This window comes from Phyllostomus discolor, chromosome 1, assembly GCF_004126475.2.
Source record: "Phyllostomus discolor isolate MPI-MPIP mPhyDis1 chromosome 1, mPhyDis1.pri.v3, whole genome shotgun sequence".
In the NCBI taxonomy this organism is placed as follows: domain Eukaryota; kingdom Metazoa; phylum Chordata; class Mammalia; order Chiroptera; family Phyllostomidae; genus Phyllostomus; species Phyllostomus discolor.
In genome coordinates, this window is record NC_040903.2 from 64,046,800 (window position 1) to 64,071,536 (window position 24,737).

At 34.2% G+C, this 24,737-nt stretch overlaps 1 protein-coding gene and 1 non-coding gene across 4 annotated transcripts in view; one reads left to right on the forward strand and one right to left on the reverse strand.

The window, feature by feature from the left end:
- STAM (signal transducing adaptor molecule) overlaps window positions 1-24,737 on the reverse strand; it is a 62,392-nt gene that overhangs the window by 26,252 nt on the left and 11,403 nt on the right. For 2 of the 3 annotated variants that reach the window (XM_036023733.1, XM_036023744.1), the window contains exons 2-5: window positions 18,967-19,051; window positions 4,181-4,256; window positions 4,004-4,099; window positions 1,536-1,685 (exon numbers count right to left, since the gene is read on the reverse strand). In XM_036023733.1, the coding sequence (XP_035879626.1) occupies window positions 1,536-1,685; window positions 4,004-4,099; window positions 4,181-4,256; window positions 18,967-19,051 (407 nt within the window). The remainder of the gene's footprint in view (window positions 1-1,535; window positions 1,686-4,003; window positions 4,100-4,180; window positions 4,257-18,966; window positions 19,052-24,737) is intronic. The other variant, XM_028505855.2, reaches the window with a different exon arrangement.
- On the forward strand, window positions 19,309-19,415 carry LOC114493551. Its single transcript, XR_003684188.1, has one exon. It is a non-coding gene; the product is annotated as a U6 spliceosomal RNA (small nuclear RNA).

Sequence of the window (24,737 nt, forward strand, 5' to 3'; positions counted from 1 at the left end):
AGGGGATTATATTAGAGAGTCCCTAAAGTTGTTCTCACAACTACTTGAGATTCTGGGTTAACCGAACAATGCTATATATCAAACAGATCATTAATTCTTCTTTCTTCTCTTACAGAAATAAGTCCTTTGGGTGGACGGATATGCAGTTTTCACAGCATTGAAAGCTGTACTCTAGAACACTGTTTCTCAAACTTCAATGTGCATACAGAATCATCCAGGAATCTTCTTAAAGTGAAGATAATAAATCCAAGGGTCTGGAACGGCAACTCAGATGCTGTATTTCTAACAAGCTTCTAGATGGTGATGATGATGATGGTCAATGAACCACATTTTGAGTAACAAGCTCTAGAATAGGTTCTCTGTGTATAGAAACGGCAATTCCACTAAGCATCTATATTCTTTGGTTCTCTGTGGTGAATGTACTTTGATAAATGAACACTACTTTTTTGTCAAGAGACTTATTATAAGACTATTGTATTATTCTGCATAAAATTATCCCTTAATTATACAAATTTTAGAAATTATTCTGAGTAGTAAAAGCCAGCTGTCAATTATATGTAAATACTTCTAAACGATATCATTTATTGTTACAAAGCTATTCATAAGTCTAATTTTTTCAAGTAAAAAGAAAAACAGCCTTCCTTCTTTGTTCTCCCAAGTATATTCCTGGCTCTTCACAGTTTAAGAGTACACAGATTAGAAGCACCTTGGGAAGAAAGTCTACGTAAGTCTGGATGAAGGGAACCCTCCAACTGAGTTTTCTGCTCATGTTTTTATACTACTCAATCCACACAGTGGGGAAAGACAGTATAGTAAATTACCACATATTTTAATCCACCTTGATTAGCTGTGTATCTTGAAGGATAGTTATCCATAACAGAAAAAGAACAAGACATACCTTTTCATTTTTCATGACATAAATTAGAGATTGGTCCATAACATAATTTTTTTAAAAGGAAAGTTAAGCTTACAGTCAATCATATTTATTAGGAGAAGGGAAAAAAGATGTTTTTATTAAGGGAAAAGATGCTACATGTGCTTCTCTTCCCACTAACTCCTTATATCTCCTTCCCACTTTTAATATAGTTACTCAGAAATTTCATAGTCCAAAGAACCTCTATACTCATCCTTCAATTTTAAGGATATCCTGATTTTTGAACTGTCTTTCTTTGTATATAAAATGTCAGTATTAAAAGCATTTAACAAGACTGTACTACCCAGTATAATAAAGTAATTTTGTCTATGTTATTAAAACTAAATTTTAAAATTTTAATTACAAGATGTTAACTCAATTCATTTATAAAGAAGGAGAAATAGTGGGAAAGTAGAAGTTGGGAGATGTTAATATTCCCCTATATTTTTCTGGCACCTCTAAATGTGAGACGATGATGATGATGATGATGAAGAAGAAGAAGAAGAAGAAGAAGAAGAAGAAGAAAAATTCCAAAGCTACCTGGGTTTGGAGGGAAAAACAACTCAAATAAACATGTCTACTTTAGAAAAATAAACTGTAGCACACACACAACTTTACAAAATACCTGAGAACCAATAGCTGGAAATGTAACTCCTTGTTCTTTAAGATTCTTAATCATTGCTGATATTAGGCTAAGCTGTGGATCATTCTTAAATTCATCTGTCCATTCAACCATAAGGGCCTTTAATTTTTCACACACTTTAGGATGACCCTAAAAATAAAGAAAAAAATTAGTAAGGTTTATCTGGAAATCATCAATTCTTATGAAAATAAGCTGATAGAGAAATATCAGTAAGCCAAATCTGTTTGAATTTTAGGTCATTTATATGGTTCTCTAATTTTTGCATGACTAATGTTTTCATTAAAGTTTTTCACACCAAGAAATAAAAAAAATAATACAAAAAGTACTGATTTCCTGGCCAGTGATTTAATATAGATATCTTAAATATAAAAATTATGAAGTATTATAGATCTCCTTTAAAATCACAACTTATGTATAGACAATATATATATAAGTAACTATAGTTGGTTATTAAAAAATAAACTAATTTTATTTTCTCACTATGAACAAACAAGAGAAGATACCATCATAAATACCTCACATCAAATTCAAACTGATTAAATATGTAATAACTTATTTTGGAGATCAGAAAGACAGAAATTTTGATAGTATTTTGCAACTAGACAAGCTTTATGCATCAGCAAGATAAAGAAAATTGTTTTGTTCTTTGTAGACCAATATTATAAAAATAAGTTGGGAACAATAAATGGTGCACTCCCTTATTCCTAGTTCCTGACTTTTAATGTGCATTACCATGTGTTTTTCCCAAGTTGCTTAATTATTTAAGATCTGATTTGAGGTTCAGTGCATGACATTATCCCTAGAAACTGTATTTCTTCAAAATAATACCTCACCTAAAGTATGAATCCAGTATATTCTAAAATATTTGGATATAAAATATTTGGACATAAAGAGAAGTCCTTTCTCCCGTACATAGCTGTTTTTCAAAATACTTGTTCATGTTACTAAGTACAAGTTTGATTACTATATCTTCAATTGAATTATAGAAAACATTATCATGTTTTCATAAACAGTGGTACATTGTGGTGAATATTTAGGATATTAAAAGAATGATTATTAACTAGTAGAAAATAGCTAAATATTTTGGGTTGGCCAAAAAGTTTGTCTAGTTTTTTTCCATAAAATAAAAGACAGATTTTGCATTTTCAATAACTTTAATGATTTGGATATTTCGAGTATGTTAGCTATCTTCCACATGATATAAGGTTAATTATTCTCAATTAATGTCTTGATTTGATCACTATCAACCTCAACTGGTCTACCCAACTGTGGAGCATTGTCCAGCAAGAAATCTCTGGCACACAACTTCACAAACCACTTCTGACATATTCAATCAGTCACAGCACCTTCTCTGTATCAGTCATAGCACCTTCTCCAAATACTACACAAACCTTTATTTGTGTTTCAGATGGGTTTTTACCTTTCTTGAAATAATAAAGCATAATATGCCAAAAATGCTGTATATTTTCTCCCATCTTCAATATTGCGATGGCTTCACAAAAATTTACCAATTTTGATAAGTTTTTTAATGCATGCTGATATGACAGCTGTCACAATACAATCTAACAAAACTGTTTCGAGTGAAGTTAAAGACAAGTAAGTGCTACTACAGCCATCTTGTGGAAAAAAATAAACATTTTGGCCAACACAATATAATTTAACTTTAAAGCAGAACAAGAAAGAAATTATGTAATCGTGTTTGAAAATAAGCACAGAATTTTAAATTCTTATGTTATTTCTGTACTGTTCTCTATGAAAACCTAATATACTAATTTTTTTTTAGAAAAGGCACTTTTCCCATTTAACACTTTAAAATTTTGCTTGACACAAAATCATCCCTCCTCCTCAAAAAAAGCCAGAAATACTTACCTTTAGAATGCACTTTTTTTTACTGGGAAAACTCACATATTACTTAGAATTTAAATGTTTTAAAGTCCTTAAATTGCACGATTTGAATTCTTTATTCCACATGTAGTTAGGTAGACAGTGTAGTATTAAAATCGAGTAGTGGTCAGGTAGTGGCCTTATTCATATCAAGATGAAACTCAACAGTGCCATATATTGGCAGCATTTCTGAACACTTCTACATTAGGAAAATAATTTCTGTGACTACAAAAATTATTACAAAAACTGCCTAAAAATTGACTGGTATTATTTAATCAGAAATAAACATATATTTACCTATTAGATGAAAGGAATGATAAAGAAAAGAAGTTAAACATACTCTAATTTGGCTTGAAAAAAACAGTTCTCACTATGTAAATTTGTAGCCATCGGTAAAACATAACATTTACATATATATTAGATAGACATAGCCTAGAAAGAGTTATTTTTTTTTAAAAAAGCACAGACTAGTCCTTTGTGATTTAAAATGTGAGGAACTGAACAATAAAATGTATGAAGAAAAAAGACTGTCTTAATTCATTTCTGGAAATAACATTCCTTACCTTGTTTAATACGTTGCTTACTTCACTAGCAAAATCTCTTGAACACACTTCTAAGTGAAAAATTTTGCCACAGTTTGATACACATGCCCCTAGAAGCTAAAAGCATAAATTCCAAAGTTAAAAGGGCTCAATTTCAGCAGGTAATTTTGTGGTAGAACCTAAAGTCATATCACTCACAGTCAGAGCCTGCATAGCAACATGAGGATCTTTATGGTTCACCCTCCTCATAATAGACCGAAGACAATCTTTAGGTCTAAAAAATAAGAAATGTAACAACCAATTAGTAATGCATCCAGCTTCCCCCAACCCTTAATAGGCAATAGACTACTATATAAAAGGAAGAATATGGTAAAGAAGTTTAATTTTCATTAACAACACAATTGAAAAACTACACTGACAAGTTCCTTTAAATTTTCAAACAAGATTAACAGACTCTCTTCTTTAGCAATCACAAATTAGGTACTTTAGGCTGATTCTGTGTGAAAAAAGTTTTGAAAATAAAATGGCAGACCAAACTTCCACTTCTAGTCATGGTGGAATAACTGGAACCAGACTTATATTCCTGCTATAAATAATTATAAAACTAGAAAACTATAAGCCAAATTTACAGGGATTGGCAAAAGTATGTTTACAGATGTAATACAAATAAATAATACAATAATTAATAAATAATAATACAAGAATAAACTGTGGTTTGCATACTCACAATTGTAAACCTACTTTTGCCCACCCCTGTATATTGAAGTAACTGTTTAGTGCATAATGATAATCTCTAGGAAGGAATACAAATTAGATAAACCAGATCTTTGCCTCAACTTCTACCTAAAGGCACTTCCAGATAGCAATACAGACTTTCTGCCTAAAGGCAGTTCTGGATCTCAGTGGCTAGAAGATCTCAAGAAGAGAACAATGATCTCTCTGAATTGAGCAGACAGAAATCAGAATTCAGAAGGCTGAGGGAACTAAAATTTGTAGCACAGAGTAGAAGGAACTATATGAAGAAAGAGCTCTATATACTGGGATTGGGAGTCCACTTAGGTCTGCTGTGGGAAAAAGCTCCACAAGGCTGGGCAAAAACTGAAAGCTATATTCTGAAGAGCCAAATGCACAAAAGGACAAATGTTGCTTGACTCCACTTATATGAACAACCTAAAACAAGAGAATATATAGGAACAGAAAGTAGAATAGCAGTCACCAGTGGCTGGGAGGAGAGGGGAATGAAGAGCTCTTATTAATGCACACAGTTTCTGTTTGGAATGACGAAAAAGTTTTAGAAATGGGTAGCAGTGATGGTTGCACAACATGGTAAATGTACTGAATGCCACTAAATTGTACACTTAAAAATGGTTAAAACAGTAATTTTCACAATGCTTATATACTATAACACTAGTATTTAGATTTTGCCTTTTTCACAGTTGAACATATTTTACTAGCCAGAGTCTGTGACACCATGCTAATATATACAGTTAGGAAAACTGTGTTGACATAAAAAACCCAAAACTAACATTTTAAAGCACTGGTGAAGGCCATATATAAAGAGAATTATGTGAATACTACTATTAAAATCATTAAATTAATAACCCAATGATGGTTTAACTCAGTGAATGAACATTTTAGAAATTTATACTTGCTTTACCATCACATTTTTAAGTAAAACTTCTGGTATATTGGTTGTAAATCACTTTTTTATTTTTATTTTTTACTGATTTTATAGAGAGGGGGGAAAGGAGAAAGATCGATTTGTTATTCCATTCATTTATGCATTTATCAGTTGATTCTTCTTTGTACCCTGACCAGAGATCAAACCCACAACCCTGGAGTATTGGGATGACAGTCTATGTTACCCAGCCAGGATGTAAACCACTTTTTTTAAAGTAAGCATCTAAACTTGTGGTGACTTCTGGAAAGGATCTGGAAAAAGGGGATCTGAACTGGAACTTTCACTTTGTATTTCATTGATATTATTTGGACATTTTACCACAGCTGATCCTTCCTCTTTTCTTTTTTTTTCTTGCGAGAGAGGGAATGAGAGAAAGAGATAGAAACATTGACTTCTTCTTCTACTAATTTATGCACTCATTGATTGCTTCTTGTATGTGCTCTGGCAGATCAAACTGGCAACCTTAGCATATTGGGATGATACTCTAACCAACTAAACTACTTGGCCAGTGCTTACCACAAGAATTGTTAAAACCAAGGCAAAGATATCTCTGGCACCAAAACAAGCTTGGCTACTGAGCCATAAAAAGTACAGAGCTGCAAAGTCAATCAGAATGATTGTAAGTGCTGATGAACACTTTATGTATTCCAACACAGCAGTATCTTCTTAAATATAAGCTAAAAAAAAAAAAAATCAATTCAGAACTGTGTATAAAACTGGTAGCATTCAACAACAGGAGTGGCCCACAAAAATTTAGTATTAACTATCTCATTCTACTCTGTGCATTTTTTAATTCAGTTTTTTAGTATTTCCACAAGATGATAAAACACATAGTATGACTATTATTTTGAGAAATCCTACAATTTAATGAAAAATTATGATCAAAATAGTATATTTTAAAAGGTTTAAGAGTAATCAGGGGAGTGGTGGGAGGAAAAGGCAGACAACTGTAACTGAACAACAATAAAATAATTTTTAAAAAGTTTAAGAATAATACATGAATTTAAAGAAGGTATACTATGGCTATTATCCTCTCAATGACAAAAGAACATTGAAAACATAGTGCCTGTGTAATTTTCATCCAAAGTAAGTAACCTTCTGAGAACAAAAGGGGGTGCAAGTGGACGCAGTACAGGAACAGAAGACAAGCTGGAATTATCCAAGGCAAACTGGGTATATGGGCACTCCAGGAAAAACTATGTTCATCTGCAAAATTATCTTTTTATGCATAAACCTGGGGCATGCAGTTAATTCATGAGAGGGTTAGAAAAACAGGGGCAGTACTTTCATGAGTTGTGGCTTCTAATGCTGTCTTCTCAAGGCACAGATGAAATAGAAAATAAAATTTTCAGGAATCGAGAGGTAATGTCTAACCTCACCATGATTCTGGGCTAAACTCAGTGACTTGCTTGACCAATCAAATATAATAGAAATGATGTCTTGAGAAGGACGGTTCATAAGAAGTCATGTAGAGTATACCTAGGTAGAACATGTGCTATTAGGATGCTCCCTCTAGGAATCCAGCCACCTTTCTGTGAGAAACTCAAGACACATGCAATTGACAGCCCCACCTGGCTTGGCTGACAGCCAACCATCAACTGCTAACCATTTTAAGCATCCATCCCGTCAGGCCTTCAGATGACTCCAGTCCCAGCCACTGTCTGACTGCAACTTCATGAGACCCCAAGTAAGAAGTCCCCAGCTATTAACTAATTCACAGAACCATAAAGATAGTAAGTTACTCTTTTCAGCCTCTGAGTCTTAGCACGGTTTGTTATATAGCAGTAGATAACTAGAATAGCCTCTAACAAAGTATGCTGACAGATGTCAGCCTTAAACAGTAATAACTTGTATTACTTAGAATTATTTCTTTTCATCTATTTTTTAAAATAAAATTTCCTCAACTGTTTATCTCCCCATCTTGAGGGTTCCTCAAGACAGCGTCCAGGGACACTGCTCATCCTTGGCTCCCTGCTTGCTAGCCATGACACATAAATTTTCAAAGGAAATTTGAGAGAATAAAAATAAGAATTATTTAGCAACTGCTGTTGCTCCTGGTGACTGAAGGTGATACACTTTCATTCTGAATGTTACCCAGAATAGTGCCATCAGCAAGGTAGATGCTCAATAAAACACAGTTAAGTTAAATATAGAAAACACTACTTTTTACTGTTGTATAATTGGTATTTAGAATTCAATAATTTCCCTTATAAAGCTATTTACCTGAAAATGTACATATTTTCATAAAATTTATTTCTCAGAATTATTAAAAAAAACACAAGGGGAAAGTGCACAGTAAGTAGTACTGGAAGGAGCAGAGAATGCGAGGAAACAGGCTGATAGTAATGAATACAAATGAAGTATTTTGTAAAATGCATGCTAAGATAAAATCTGCATGTGCTTTTGGGAGTCGACCAATGGTTTCTATCACTTTTGTAAGGATAGTCAAATCCTCAACTCTCACAAAAACTTCTTAAAACCCCATTTTGGTATCTAAAAACTTTTTGTGAGACACATCCTCTCTTTCTTATCTTGAGATGAGAAAACAAGAAAATAGAGGTCAGGGGTAGGAACAAAAAAAATGGGAAAGGAGAATTATCTCTTATCTCTCTCACTTTTCCAACCCCCAAAATAACTATTTCAGGTGATAAATGACCACAGTACAAATCACACCATTGTTAAATGTAACTGAATAGAACCATTCCCTTGGGTTTGTTTGCAAAGTCAAGGTTATGAGGGAAAAATTGCAGTTCATCAATTTTTCTTGATTAGGGAGTTACCTGTTAGAGAACATACTCTGCCTTCTCTCAAATAAACTCAATACAGGCAAGTTTTACTCAATTATTAAAGCAAAATATTACTTCGAGCACCAGCTGAAGACATTAGTTTGCATATAGGGCCATGCTGTTTAAAACATGCATATTCTGTGTAAGAATCACACTCAGTACAGTGAGATATTCACAGTCTATAAGGGAAATGGGAATTTTAATTGTGAGACAGCACATACAAACTCCTAAATGAACAGCAGGGACAAGTGTTTAGGAAAAGTACATTTTGAGGGGCTGCAAAAGAATACTGTTAAATTCAGTAAGTTAAGCATGCATATGATGAAGCTCAAATCTATTGTCAGGACCAAGGAAAATTAAAAGTAATTTTTGCAGTCCTGCAATTCTCTTTTCCAAGAAAAATAAAATTTCAAATCTTTTTGAATAGCTGAATAAATTTCCAAAATTATTGATAAACGTCTACCCACTTATACCTATGTTGTTGTACAGTCAGGATAGATAAACTACTACAGTCACCAGTTAGTGAGATACCTGAAAAGATCTTTCCATTAAAACATATGAAGAAAGCCAAAAATATTTAAGGATTTTGTCAGATAAAAAAGTCAAGGTTTTAAGACATCTTATGCTTTATACAACTTTTTTAAAGTCTCATTTCAAATTATCTCATCTCTACAACCCATTTGAAAAGTATTTTGTATCATAAGAATAATAGGTTAAGCTGTGATAAAAATGTTATTTTATATACTCTTATGAAAATTATTACCATTAAAAAGACAGTAAATTTCAATTCTAATTATTGCATCTATTACTAATCAATCAAGTACTTTAGACCTATCAACTTTTTTTTGTAAGATTTTATTTTATTTATTTTTAGAGAAGGAGCCCTGGTTGTTGTGGCTCAGTGGACTGAGTGCTGACCTGAGAACCAAAGGGTAGCTAGTTCGATTCCCAGTCAGAGCACATGACCAGCTGGGAATGTGCAAGAGACAACCAGCGGCAACTACACATAGAGAGGGGAAGGGAGGGAGAAAGAGGAAGAGAAACATCAATGTGTGGTTGACTCTTGTGCACTGCCTAGTGGGGACCTGCCCTGCAACCCAGGCATGTGCCCTAACTGGGGAATCAAACCAATGACCCCTTGGTTCCCAGGCTGGCACTCAATCCACAGAGCTACATTGGCCAGGGTAGATCCATCAACTTTTCTAAACAAAGGTGTCACCTCTTCATTATCTCCCTCAAGCGAACTTAAAGAAGAATAAGAGGATTTTTCTTCAAGTATTACAAACATAAAAGAAGAACAGTAAAATATATATTAATAGTGATAATAATATTAAGCTCAGTATTATAAATAAATGTGCTTGAGTAGTTTTAATCACCTATGAAACAGAACTGAAAAAATACAAAGATACTAGCAATATGTTTCTAAATAGGAGCACAGCTGGTTGTTCAGGGCAGAAAAATTATTCCTAGAGTAAGACTATCTGGTGTGTCACACCCCCTGGTCCCCATCTAATCAATACCAGTGGTAACCTCTTGTCAGTGTGACAACCAAAACCATCCCTAGTAGAGCATCCCTAATAAAGCATCCCTTGCTCCAGGGCTGAGAGCCACTGCTAGACAAAAGCAGCACTGTAAAACAGTAGAACAAGATCTGTAGTTTGACAGACCTCTTTATAATAGGGAATTCTAATGCTTCTTTATCAGTATGTTATTACAATGGCAGAAGGGTGTCAGGGACTTCGAGACATTCAACAATGTTAGTTTTAGAAAGCACAAACATGTCTTATTCTTCTATAAAGTTACTTTTACCATTTTAGCTTTCCAAGTTATTTTAGAGTGATTTAAATTTTACATTTTCATCTGACATGCTAAAAAAATACAACTTACCATTCAAAAATATATGTATACCATATTGTGGAGGAAGGAAGGGTATATGCATATGTGTATGCATAGTTTTTATTGGTCTTATATGCTACTACATAGTACACACAAACACTGTATATGAGAACTCACACCTTTGCTGAATGAAGTAACTATACACACATATGTAACTGTAAGGAAACTCTAATACACAATGTGAAAGAAATGAGAACAGGGATGAATAATAACTATATTTTCAATGGAATATTTGAAATGATTAGTTGATTTGTAATACACATTACATAAAAAACAGTCTGCGAAACACTGAGTACAAATCTGAAATTCTCAATTTCAAGTTTGTAAAGTCGCCATTTCTCATGTGACAGTTAATGGAACATGAATATAACAGACAATGTTACCTGGCTATTTAAAGAACCCAGTGATTCTATTTCTGGGAATACTGTATTTTGCCATGTATAATGCACTCACGTGTATAATGCACACCATATTTTTGGCCTAAACTCTCAGAAAAAAAAAGTTTCATTTTTAATTCAATCTTTATTTATATTTAGATATTTTTTTGTATTATAAATAAATTTTAGCATTTATTTTTGAATATATTACTGTACAAGAAATTTTATATAACAAATAACAATGCAACACAAGAACAGATATAAGGTATAAAAAACTTTAAGTACCAGTAACAAATTTATGATATTTACACATCACAGAAGGCCAAGAACTCTTAGTCACTGTCAATTCAGAAGTATCATCTTCTTCAATTTCTACATTACTGGTATATTCTAAGAGTCACTTTCCTCATCCCAGTAAATTTCATTGTCCTCAGTTCCATCCACAGCATTGCCGATGCTGCATTTCTTAAATGATTTCACAATCACTTCCTTCTCGACACCATTCCATGATCTTAGGATCTAATCACAAACCTGGGTGATGGACACTTTCTTAATCCTACCTGCAGGTGTTAAATCATTACCAGCAGACTGCACCCATGATGTCCACTCCTTCATTAGTGCCTTAAAGGACTTATTTACTCACCATCAGGGGCTATGGTTGGCTGGTTACCCAACAGGTATCACAGCAAGTTGGGTTTCAAGTCCACTGCAATTGCTTTTGCAATTTGTGTAACATGGGCTTTGAAATGATCAAAAACAAGTGAAGCTGTTTTTTAAAGTAATCCTCCAAGGCCTTCGTGACCAGATGTTGTTAAACCAGATTTTCATGCAATCTTCATTCATCCATCCTTTTTCATGCATGTGGGCAATAACTCCACTTGGAATCTTTTCTTTAGGAAAAGAAACATTTTTCTTTTAAATATGATCATAGGCGGTAGCTTTGTCCCATTGCAAAACAGGCTAGAACAGTGAAATGGGTTTTCTCATGACCACTAGTTCTAACAGCCACAGTCTTTGCTCCTTTGACATCAACAGTTCTGTTGGCGGCACATCAAATGTGAGCAGGACCTCACCCATACTGGCGATTTAGGACAGCTCAAAATTGTTAAGTCTTTCAAAGATTGATAACATAGGAATAAAATTCCAAAACTTGGTTCTCAGAGGCTGCTGGAAGTTTGGGGGCAAGTTTCATTCATGTTTCTCATGTTCAAACCTTCTCTCTTCATTAAGTTAAAGCACCATTTAGGTGTCCCTGAAAAATCAGCAATGTTTTTTTCTCATATAATCCTTTTACCTTCTTGTATCTTCTTGGTTGAAAAAGAGATCTCAGTTTGACGCTGCTCCAGAATCCAGGTCTCTACCTCCTGCTCCACCTCTGGCCACTTTGGAGGTTTCCCTTGAATTGCCTTCTTCTGTCTTGGCATCTGAAGAAGCTTTTCTTCCTGTTTTTCCACAATCTGATGACAGTCTCTATGGGAGGTGGTCCAAGGTGTCTCTCCGCAGCTCTGTTGCTATGCTTTTTAGCATATTTAATAACTTTTAGCTTAATGCTTGCAATGTATGAAAACTGTTTTGACATTTTCCAAGGGATTTTCAAATAATTTCTCCCACCCAAAGAGAAATATTGCGAGTTTACCCTATGGTAACAAAGTAGGCATCACCTATCTTATCAAGTTAACAATCAGCATCATTATTTTATCAAGGGCATAACAATCGTCATCATTTGTTTTACTCTGTGAATAACAATTACGTGGCTCTTCATTCTTTGTTTCATTTTGTTGAATTGTTGGCCAAAAGTGCTTTTGTTCCAAGTTTGTTGTATGTTCAACAAAACCAGTTATTGTATTCCAGGGTATTATTTTGCATAGAGATATTGTTATTGCTTTCTAAAGCTACACTTTTACTGCATAAGCATGAATAAAATAATTAAAAACATTTATATAAATACAGAATTAGTACTACCCACCTATATTATGCACATTCTTATTTTTCCCTCAAAAATTTGGGCAAAAAAATGTGCATTATACACGGCAAGATACAAATGTATCTAAAAAAAATCTGAATTATTTGAAAGAATATATGCACCCCCATGTCCACTGAAGCATTATTTACAATTGCCAAGATAGGGAAGTAGCTGAAGTGTCCATCAGTAGATGAATGGATAAGACAACTATGGCACATTTACACAATAGAATACTACTCGGGCATACAAAAGAAAATTTCACCCTTTGCAACATTATGTATAGATCTGGAGAACATTATGCTAAGTGAAATAAGCTGGTCAGAGAAAGACAAATACCATATCATTTCACTCATATGTGGAATCTAATGAACTGAACTAACAAGCAAGAGAGAGACAGACTCATAGATGGAAAGCAGATGACAACTAGTGAAGGCGGGTGTTTAGAGAGTGGAGAGATTGAGCAAAAAGGAAAAAGGACTAATGGGCATGGAAAACAGTGTGGTGATTGGGGGGAGAGGGGTGTAAGGGAACTAAATAGTAATGGAAAAATAATACAATAAATAGTAAAACAAAAAATAAAATCACAAATTATGCTGGATGTCGATTATAGAACTTTAACTTTGTTGTGAATAAGCAATAATGTCACACTCACATTTTTTACATATTATATAAATGAATTAATCAAAAGACAAAGACAAAAATATATTTTCTGATGTGGAAACATGTTAAAGAAAACTGCTACTATCATTCTGAAAGTTTGTTTATAAAACAAACAGACTTTTCAGTCTATCATATGACCTCACTGGCTAGGCATTTTTCAGTACTTACTCATACACTGGAACGGCACACTAAAAATCATATTCATATTACGAAGTCAGAAAAATATTTTAAGAATATTTCTCAAGTTTTAAGTCCAGCATATTCAAACATTTCAGGCAAAAGAAAAAAATACAAAACCTGAAAACCTATATAAAGCAAACAGGAATTATATCTACTAGGTTCCCTAAAATTGATGTAATTATTTGAAATTATTGAATAATTTTAATTAGTAACTATTAAATTTATGTTAAATATTTGACATGCCACTAATAAAAACTAATGCTAAACTAGAAAATTATTTCTAAATTTGTCAATTTTTATAACCAATGTACTACTATTTTAATAGGCATTAAAAGAAATACATTTCTAAGGCTGTAATATACTGTATACAATATGTCTGTTGTCTATATTCATAACTGTGTAAGGAAACAATGAAAAGATATAAAGGAAACATAGGTGGTTACCTACAGAGGAAGGGGAAGGGAAACAGGGACAGGAGTTAGGTTTGTCAATGTTCATCTTTTTAAACTGTTCTAATTTTGAGCCATGTGAATATATGTCTATTTTTAAAACAAAAAAGTACATTTTTGCTACATAAAAATATTACATTTTTAAATCAACAAAGACACACATACACACATGCAATTTAAAGAACAGAGCAGTCAGCTTTTTTAAAAAGAGGAAGAATTAAGGAAGGATTTTCAAATCACCACTGGGAGCCATGTTTCTGGGTCACAGTTCTAACTAAAGAAAATTTCACAATAATGACTTTTTTTCCTTTTAAAACTTGAGAATATTTTCCAAACTACCGGAACTCAAACAAGTGATAGTAACAACAAAAGAAAAAAGAAATTATTTCCTTAGGGAAGAAAGATTTAATATAAGTTATTTTACTTATGTATTAAATAATATATTGCTGGTTACAAATCATCTTGACTTAAAAAAAAATACTTTACTGAAAGAGAAATGTTTTTCCTAAAGTTCCCTTCACCACCCTAAATCAGCCTTCTTAAATAGATCTGTACATTTTACAAAATTACAGATTAACACTGAAATGGTAATATATTAAAAAAAATCTAGACTATTGCCTAGTATAAAAATAACCTCACAAACTGCATTCTAATCCCTAACTTCTCTCTACATTAACCTACCCTGTCTAAATTTGTCTCATGAAAACACATGTCCCATTTTCCTCTCTCACACCAATAACATGTCTCAGTCTTCTCTAAAGCATACCAGGTATCTAGAATAGCTCACCGACAACCTCCAATATTGTTCAATATTCTTATGCTATCATCAGCAACCCATATCTAAACATATGTATCTAGGTTCCCAGATAACACAAACCAGAGAGATCTCCATTCAGTTTTCCATATATACTAACTATAAAAGGATTTAAAGATTAAAACAAATTGTGTTTTTCAAGGCATTGGGGGAGGGTAGAATGGAAAGTTGTTTAACAGGTGGAGAGATTCAGTTGGGGATGATCGAAAGTTCTAGAGATGGCTCTTTATGGGTGGCTCAGTTGGTTTGAGCATCCTCCCATGCACCAAAAGGTTGTAAGTTTGATTCCTGGTCAGGGCACATACCTAGGTTTCAGGTTCGATCCCCAATCAGGGCAAGTACAGGAGGCAACCAGTCCATGTTTCTCTCTTACATCTCTCTCTCTCTCTCTTTCTCTCTCTCTCTCTAATCAGTCAGTCAATCCATCAACCAACCAACAAATAAATGACATATTAGGAACTCCTACATATGTATTCCACAGTTTATTGCTCACCTAAAAAAAAACTTTAATCATTTTCTATTATTAAGTTGACCTGATAATATATAACTCAATTCTGTAATACTATCCTTAGGCACATAGGCACAATGCCTAGGACTCACAATTATTTTAGGGGTCCACAAAAATGTTTTAACTGTTTTAAAATTTTAAAAAAAACACAACTTTTTGGTAAAAGAAAATGTTTTAATGTATAATATACTTGTCTTTACAATAATGCAATTATAAAATATATATATATATATTTTTATGGAGAAAGGAATTCAGGAAGTCAAAGGTACCAACTGTCCATGAGAATCATGTGGTCTGATGCTAATGTAAAACATTTTTGAAAAGAAATCATGCATAAGAATAAATATGGAATGTTTGACATTTAAAAAAACTTCAATATTAGAATGATACAAATTATTTAATCCTTTCAAACAATTCTTTATCAACAAATGCTATAAAGAAATAATTGAATTTATACAAATAAACAAATGCTTAGAAATTAATTTAATAAAAATTTAAAGGAACTAGGGAGCCATACTGACAAGAGAGGGGGGGAAAATAAGTGGAAGGAAAAAAAAACAAAGAGAAGAAAAGAGGAAGGGGAAATAATATTGATTAAAAAGACAAATAAAACCACCCCTCATTATTTAAATTGGCAAAGTTGAAAATACATCCTAAGTAAGTTTACAGATTTAGCACAATGTTAATTAAAATCCCCAAAGGAAGATGAGTATATCTTAAATATATGTGGTCAACAAGGATGAACCTTGAGGCCACTGATACTACATGAAATGAATCAACAAAGACAAATATTGTTATTATCTCACTGATTATGTGGAATATAAAACAACTCATAAAAACAGAGAACAGCTTGGGGTGTGGGGGACAGAATGGTGAATGTGGTCAAAAGGTACAAACTTCTAATTACAAGATAAATAAGTTCTGGGGATGTAATGTATGGCATGATGACTACAGTTACAATACTTTATTATATATTTGAAAGTTACTAAGGGTAGAGATCTTAAAAGTTCTCATCACAAGAAAAACTAGGGGAAAATACAAATGTTTCCAGTATAATAATGTTAACATGAAGAAAAACAAATTCATCTCTTCATCATCATTACACATCATACAAAATTTCACATGAATTACAAATTTATTTTTAACTAGAAAAATATGGACTATTTCTAGTAATGAAAGGCAGTTTTGTCTTTTTATGTCAATTAACCAAATTATCAGAACAGTCATCTGCAAAATGAAGAACACCAAAATAAAGATAAAAAAAAAGAGAGGAGGAACTTTGCAACTGAAATGTTAGATAAAAGTTTTATCTCTAAAATACACAGGGATGCAGCTAGATCTATATTCACTTCTCAACAAACTGTCACAAAATATGACTTTAATCAAAAAGAGGCAGAGGTGCACCTGTTCAGCCATGTGCCAGGTACTACTCAAATCAAGCCCCTTATGAAGAAGATACTATTTTCATTCAAACTGAATAGCAAACTGGAGAGGTAAGTTACTCACCCAATGTAAGTAGTCAGGGAGTAACAGCTAGGATTTGAACCCAGGCAGTCTCACTCCAGGGTCTGTCCTCTCAACCACTAAGCTACTTGCATCTTTCCTCTGTACAACAAAAATTCATGGACCTTTTACTCTACAAGTCCAAGTCTACTAAATAGACATCAATTACTATTATAAAAGATAAAACAAGTAAGAATAGTTTTGGTATAATGCTTTAAGGGTTCAGAGGACTATATGATTTTTAATAAAGGGGACAAGGAAAGGCTTTCTGGAAGAAATATCTATATTGGGACTGGAAGGATATGAGGCAGATAGGAAATGATAGAAGAAAATACTCTGTACTGAATGAATAGAATGACCAGCAACACTGAATTAGGTAGAAGAGCACTAACAACTCAAATGCTTGAGCTGAAAAGAATGAGAAATAAATGGAAAAGAAATGATTCTGAGGCTTAAGGAAGTTAGACAATTCAATACAGAAGGAAGGAGAGTAACATGGTCACAGTTTTTGTATGGCAACTGGATAAAAGAGATGAAGTGGAAAGAAATGACAGAAAGTCAATCCACAAATCCATGCATGGTACAGAATGTTTCAAGTAAAGGGGTTAGGGAGCAATAGAAATATAGAAAAAGGAATAGATAAGTAGTATACAGTAGCTACTCAAGTTTTGATTATATTAAGGAACTAACAAGATCAGAAGAACAAGACTTAGTATATTACAATACTAAGACAACAAAAGGGATGGCTAAGGCCACATTTGGAGGCCACATTTTTGGGAACCTAACAGAGGAGAACATTAAGGGCAAAAACCGCTAACGTGACCTGAAGACAAACTGCTCCAACCTGGTTTGGCCATGTTCAATAACTTAACTAAAGACACTTTGTAGCATCAACATTCTAAATGGTATTATGGAAGCAGACTAACAGAATTTGGTAACAAAATAAACATAGCAATGACTGAGGTTTTAAGTGTAAATGAAAGAATAATCTTCATTAACAGAAACGGGACAAAGGAGAGAAAGTAGGTTTAAAGATAAAAGAGACAGGAGTTCCACTTTAGAGATGGAGATTAAGGCTTACACAGTGTGGTTATCCAGAAATAATGCTATATCCACAGGACTAATGCTTGGGTGAGAAAAGTTAGAGCTGAAAATACATATGTTACTTACATAAAGATACCTGGAAATTGTCAGATTTCAAAAGAAAAGGTATAAGAAAAGAAAAAAGTATTAGGGGAAAAATGGATCAAAAAAAGTTTAAGAAACTATCTGTATTTACAAGGGAACAAAGAATAACCAAAGAAGGTATATCAGAGGTTAAGATCACCACCAGAAGAATCAAATATAATGCAGCAGTGCTCCCTAACATTTGTTCACCTGAAAGTACAAGAGTAAGACAACACGTGTGGAGCATGAAGGCATAAAGAAGGTTGCTAATAGCTGGGCATTATTAGCCCAGGAATTAAAGGAATCTTTAATCTATCAGCCAATCGATTCACTGAACTGTTTAGAAAGCTCTGCATTTCCCGAAAGTCCATATGCCAAAAAGTTTAATATTCTATTTCCCCCAAGTGCCTCTTTCAGTAATCACAGATCAGCTGGGTAGAATGTTGCAGATATGACAAAGAAAAACTCAGAAACGACAGCCACAGTTTGCAACTGAGAAATCCCTGATGACTTTATTAAGAGGAAAAGGCTAGATTTCAGGAGGAAAGAGATTAGTAACATTTTTATTAGTCATGCTACCCTAAGTGGTTATAAGAAGTAACCTAAATAGGATTCTTCAAATTTTTCTAGGAAAAACATTCTCTTTTTAAAATAAATTATAATTGGCCCTGGCTGGTTATATCACTCATTTGGTTAGAGCATCATTCTGTAACCCAAAGGTTGTGTGTTCGATTCCCGGTCAAGGTGCAAAAGATCCTCAGTCTGGGACTGTAGGGAAGGCAACCAATCAATGTTGATCTCACACTGATGTTTCTCCCCCCCAACTCTCTCTCTAAAAGCAATGAAAAAAAAAAATGCTCTCAGGTGAGGATAAAATAAAATAAAACCTAAAAATAAATAAGTTAGAATTATAGTATATTCTACCTTCTGACTCTTGTTTTATTCATATTAATAAAAAGGAAAAATGAATAAAAATCCTTTGAAACTCTGCAACACTTACCCAGTGCGAGACTGACCGACTTTATCACAAATATCCAAAATGAGGCCCCAATCTTCAGCAGTATTCATCTCACTGGTTGCTTTCTCTGTATATTATAAAAAGAAATTGCAGGACTATTACTTTTTAAAAATTAGTAAGAGGTAAATAATCAAATTCAAATAATCAAATTATAGTATAATCAAAACACAACAATAAATTACAATAACTGCCTGCAGTCTGATTAAAAATATGTTCAAGTCCACCCTTAAAAGGCAAGAAGGACCCCTTTATTACCTATCACAATTATTTCTCCCATTCACATTACACTTGCTTGTTACTTAGTATAAAAAATAAGTTATTGGTGTGCTCGCTTCGGCAGCACATATACTAAAATTGGAATAATACAGAGAAGATTACCACGGCCCCTGTGCAAGGATGACACGCAAATTTGTGAAGTGTTCCATATTTTGTAGAAGGGAGAAAACTATACTTGAACAATGACTAAAATAAAATTTTTTAAAAAATAAGCCATTGGTTATTCTTTATTAAAAATACATATAGGTCTATCTCTGCACATAAAAAGACAAAAATAAGAAATATTTTCATCATTAAATAATTCTTAGCTTTACTTGCCAGTGAAGGAACATGACTAGGAATAGATCTCTATAAAATGTTTCGGGTAATTAAACGAATTATCTAGATTTGATTCTGGGTTCTGACAATGGGGAAATGAACAAAAGAAAAACAAGCTTTAACTAAATATGTTCTTAATTAAAAACTTGAGAAATTAAAGATATAAAGAGAGGGGAAACATGAGAAGCAACAGCAACGATACCTCAGAATTTATATAACAATGTATATACATGGTGAACCACTCAAAAGAGACAAGAAAGGTGAATTGTATATTGATAGCAAGAAAAAAAGCCTAAGAACCAGCCCTTTTTACACTTCTGAATTCTCAAGAAAATTCAAGTATTGGGAAGTCTGCAATTGAGAGTGAAGAATACAGAAGACTTCACGTTAGGTAGATTGGGTTAATGCTGTTTGAAATATAGGTAGGTCCCCTCTTTGCTTTCCTTATTCAAGGGCTCTAGCAACCACCTCGCCTTCACCTAAGAAAGTAAGTGAAGACTTGTTTTCTGGAGGTTAAAGCAAAGTTTTTCTAGACAAGAAGGCACCAGACTTCATTGAGACATAGGCATCAAAAATAATGAATTACTTCCAGTTTCCAATCCAGCATGTAAGGTGCTTAGAAATCATCATTCCATTCTAACAAGTGAAACACCAAAAAAGTGAAAAATTGACAACTTTCTTAGATCCCTTAGAAGTGAGGTCACAGGGCAAAAATCACTATCCCCAAAATTAGAGACACAGACAGGTGGACATACAGAATCACAACTTAAAGCAGAAACCCAGAAGCAGAAACATGACCAGAAAACAGGGTGAAGACATGAAAACTTAAACTGTAATGAATTGCCCTGGCTGGATAGCTCAGTTGGTTAGAGCGTCATCTTGCTGCAACCCAAGATTGTGAGTTTAATCATCTGTCAGGAAAGGTACCAGAATCAACCAAAGAATGCATGGATGAACAAACAACGAATTGAGTCTGCATGTCTCTCTGTCTCTCAAATCAATAAAAAAAAGTTTTAAAAAAACTATTGGAAGCTATGTGTATACAAGTCTGAGAGTCAACATTCTAGAGGGGTCCAGTCATAGGGATGTCCCACACTTTTGTGAGTTTTATAGGAGAAAAGTTTTCTTGCTTTCCCAGCAGAGGGGTAAACAACAGGAACCATTTTGGAAGATACAAGAGCATTTTTTTCTTAACAAGGCCCACCATTCTCAAACGAAACTATTTACCAGCTCCCAACCAACTAGGGTTTTACCTGAGATTAACCCACCTAGGTAAGTGAAATACTCAACTCCAAACCACTCTGGCCACCATGTTCCAGCTAAGGGGTGTAGGAGGTACTGATATGCATGTGAGTAATTCACACTTCAGTGGCAGAGGTTCACTGGGAGTCTAAGACATAATCATAGGAATCCAGAGTCCTCCTCCACCAATGCCTTACCATCAGGCCACTAAAGACTGGTGTTCCATTAATCTAATACATTGTGTCTAACTTTCAGCAAGGCACATGTGTAAGGTAAAAAACAGTCTAAAGAGAATGAGCAAGCATCAGAACCAGACTCAGACATGGCACGATGGTTGGAATTATCAAACCAGGAATTTTTAAAACTATGATAATATAGTAAGAATTCTAATGAAAAAAAAATGACACATCCTGTAAAAACAAAAAGGCAATGTAAACAGAGATGGAAATTTTTAAAAAGAATCAAAGAAATACCAGCAATCAAAAATACTAAAAAATGAAGAATGCCATTGATGAACTCTACAGTAGACTGAACATGAATGAGAACAGAATCTCTAAGCTTGAGGATACATCAACAGAAACGTCCAAAACTAAAAAGCAAGGACAAAAAAGACAAAAAAAAATTAACAGATTATCCAAGAACTGTGGGAAACTACAAAAGGTGCAATATATACATAATTGGAATACCAGAGAATAAAGAAAAAAAAGAAATATTTGAAACAATAATGACTAAGAACTTCACCAAATTAATGTCAGACACCAAACCACAGGTCCTAGAAGCTCTGGGGATACCAAATGGAATAAATGTCAAAATAACAACACCTAAGCATATCATATTCAAATTGCAGAAAACCTACCCGAAATTCAAAACTACCCAAAATCTCCTGTGTTACAATGTCCCCAACAGCCTAGAGGCCGAACATCAGCACTCCCCCTGGCGTTTTTTGTCCAATTATAATCCAGTAAAAGCTCACAGCCCCCACCCCTCAATGCTGGTACATATCTCCACACCTATCCCTTTCCCCCTCTTGGGCAAGTAAAAGAAAAAACTTGGCTTTTTGCATTTTCTTCTCTATATGAATTCTTTCAGAGTCCATATTGCTGACCGCCCTAACAGTAAACAGTCTAGGATGAGATTGACCTAGAAGCTGAATGCCTCCAGTGTGTGTGGAGTTATGGGCAGGAAGATTTAAACAGAAGGAAGGCAGTGACCGTCTCTCTCTGTTTTTCTCGAGAATGCCTGGATGATCATACTGTAGCTGTCTTTCTCAAAGGATTTTTTTTTTGAGAGAAAAGTGGGATCTTGTAGCTCAAAAAATATTCTTTTCACCTTTATTGTTGAAATTTTTAATATGATACTGTAGTAGTAGCAGTTATCTAACTAAAGCTAAAAGTAAAAAGAATTATGCTATGGAAGGAAAGGAGGAAGAAAGAGGAGATGGTTAGGCAGTTCTTGGGGCTCAAGTACTCTCACCCTCATTTATTTACACAATTGAAAGAGTTCTGATAAGCATTTACCAGCACTTTAACATCTGAGTTACATTTTCTTGGCCATTATATATTTTACTGGATTTCTTACACCTTCATCCGAATAATATAAAAAAATCAAAATACGAGAGCAAAGGGCCAAAGAAAAACCCTGTTCCAAAAGGAATCAGAAAATGTGTTTTTATAGTCAAGTCTGTCAACTATTTTATTTATTTAATCTTTATTGTATTTTCCCATTACCATTTAGAACCCTATATCCCCCTCCCCCTAGTAATCACCACACTGTTTTCCATGCCCATGAGTTCTTTTTCCTTTTCGCTCAATCCCTCTATCCTCTCACTTCCCTCCCACTAGCTGTCAACCTGCTCTCCACCTGTGAATGTCCCCATTTTCCTTGTTAGTTCAGTTAGTACATTAGATTCCACATATGAGTGAAATCATATGGTATTTGTTTTTCTCTGACTGGCTTGTTTCACTTAGGACAGTGTTTTAAATGGGAGAACGAACTCTGGGCACAGCTTAGGATTGCTCTGGCATGGCAAAGGGTGGCAGGGTTATTTTCCTTTGGGTGTTCTAGAGGGGACAGGCTCTGAGGCAGAAGCCTGCCATTCTTCCAAAATTCTGCAGCTTTTATATATCATGTTGTTTTAGTTTGTAAGCTAATCTTACATAAATAAGGTAATTAAAAACTAGCAGGGGGAATGATAGGGAAACTCCAGAGTTAAAGATTCTACCCTTACCTGATTGGCTAAAGATTTCAGCCTTAGTTGATAGGAGTAAGTGACTAATGCTTGTGGAAAGCTGTTACTCCAAAATTGTGTAGCTTTTGAATAAAGACTCCTTTTCTTTTTTAACAAACCTCTCCTACAAATTTTGCCTAGAGGGTTGCAGTGGGCAGCAGGACCCCACTTGCTGTTCAGTAAGAGTAGACCCCCAGCCCCACCCTTAGAGAAGGAATAAGGAGGCCAGAGAATAGCCTCACATGACTCTTATTCAAGCCTTTGTACAACTACTCCCTTAGGCATTAAGTCCTCAGGACAGTGAGGTTCTGGCCCACATCAAATAATCTTAAGAACAAAGCCTTGGGTCTGCTGACCACAGAGACAGAGTTTTATTCCAACTAGAGATGGCATTTAGGACTCAGCTGTGTTTCAGCTCCAGGCCCAGGAAAGCAGCAAAACCAGACGTGCCAAGTTTGTTGAACTAGTTCCATTCTGCCACTAAAATCACCAACCAGGAAGCTCAACTGAACTTCGGTTTCCAGAGTTTTTATTAAGAGTTTGCTTATTAAAGGCATGATTAACCATCTTCTGAAATTCTACCTGCAGTCCCTTTCCTGCTTCCCAGTGGGGCTGATATGTGACTCAAAAGCCCCAACTATCTAATCACAAGATTATTCCTTCTGGAGTGGCCAGCTCCCATGCTCAGTATACCTAAACTAAGGTATACTATCAGGAACCCAAAGTGAATAAGAAAGATGTTCCTATCCCTCAGGAAATTCCAGGGATTTAGAGGCTCCCTCCCAGGAAACAAGGAGCACAGACTATTCTTTATTATTTAGCACTCTCTTTTAATGGGAAATCTTATCTTTAGAAATATGTAAAGCAATTTCAAGCGGAACTATTTAACAGAGGAATCTCATAGCCTTACCCCTTTGCCTCTCAACCCCTCTGAAGCCCAGCAAGATTGAGTGAGTCATCCTGAGCAATACCCTCCAGGGGTATTTACTTCTTAGAAAAGGAAAGCAAGTTATTACTTTGATCTAGTAGTGCCTTTAAATAATTAATTTATCATCCTACTGACTGGTAGCCAAGCAGCCTTTTTTAAGAGCATAGTGCTTTTTTTTTTTAAAAGAACACACTTAAATCTTAAAACCTATCACCTTAAAGCATAATAGTTACGCTTATTAAAATTTAACATTAAAATGTTAATCGTTAACTGGAAATAGCAGGCTTATGTGGGATCAAATATAAATTGCCTATATTATAACTAAGTATGATCTTACAGTTCCTGAATTAAGTCGCACCCAGGAGTGTCTGGTACAGCCATGAGCGGATACTATGCTGAACACTCATGAACTACCTTGGTTATCTTCCTATGCATAAACAGGGTCAGTATCAGAAATGCAATCTATTCAGAACTCTAAAACTATTCACATCATTTATTAATGATGCCCCAAAATCAACAAACACAATTGTGGAATTGTCAAGTTATAAAACAAGTATCTTTTAAATAAGAATATAAACTATTACTAGCAGCAGTTCAACATGGTTTTGTGAATAACCAATGAAATCAAAACTATTTACTTTCTAAGACAAAAACAGGGTTTGTAGAAAAAGGAAAAGTGAAAAAAATAAAAAAAATTTGCTTCTAAAGAATTAAAAGCCTCTTAATGAACTAATTTCATCCTCATATTATCCTTATACAAAT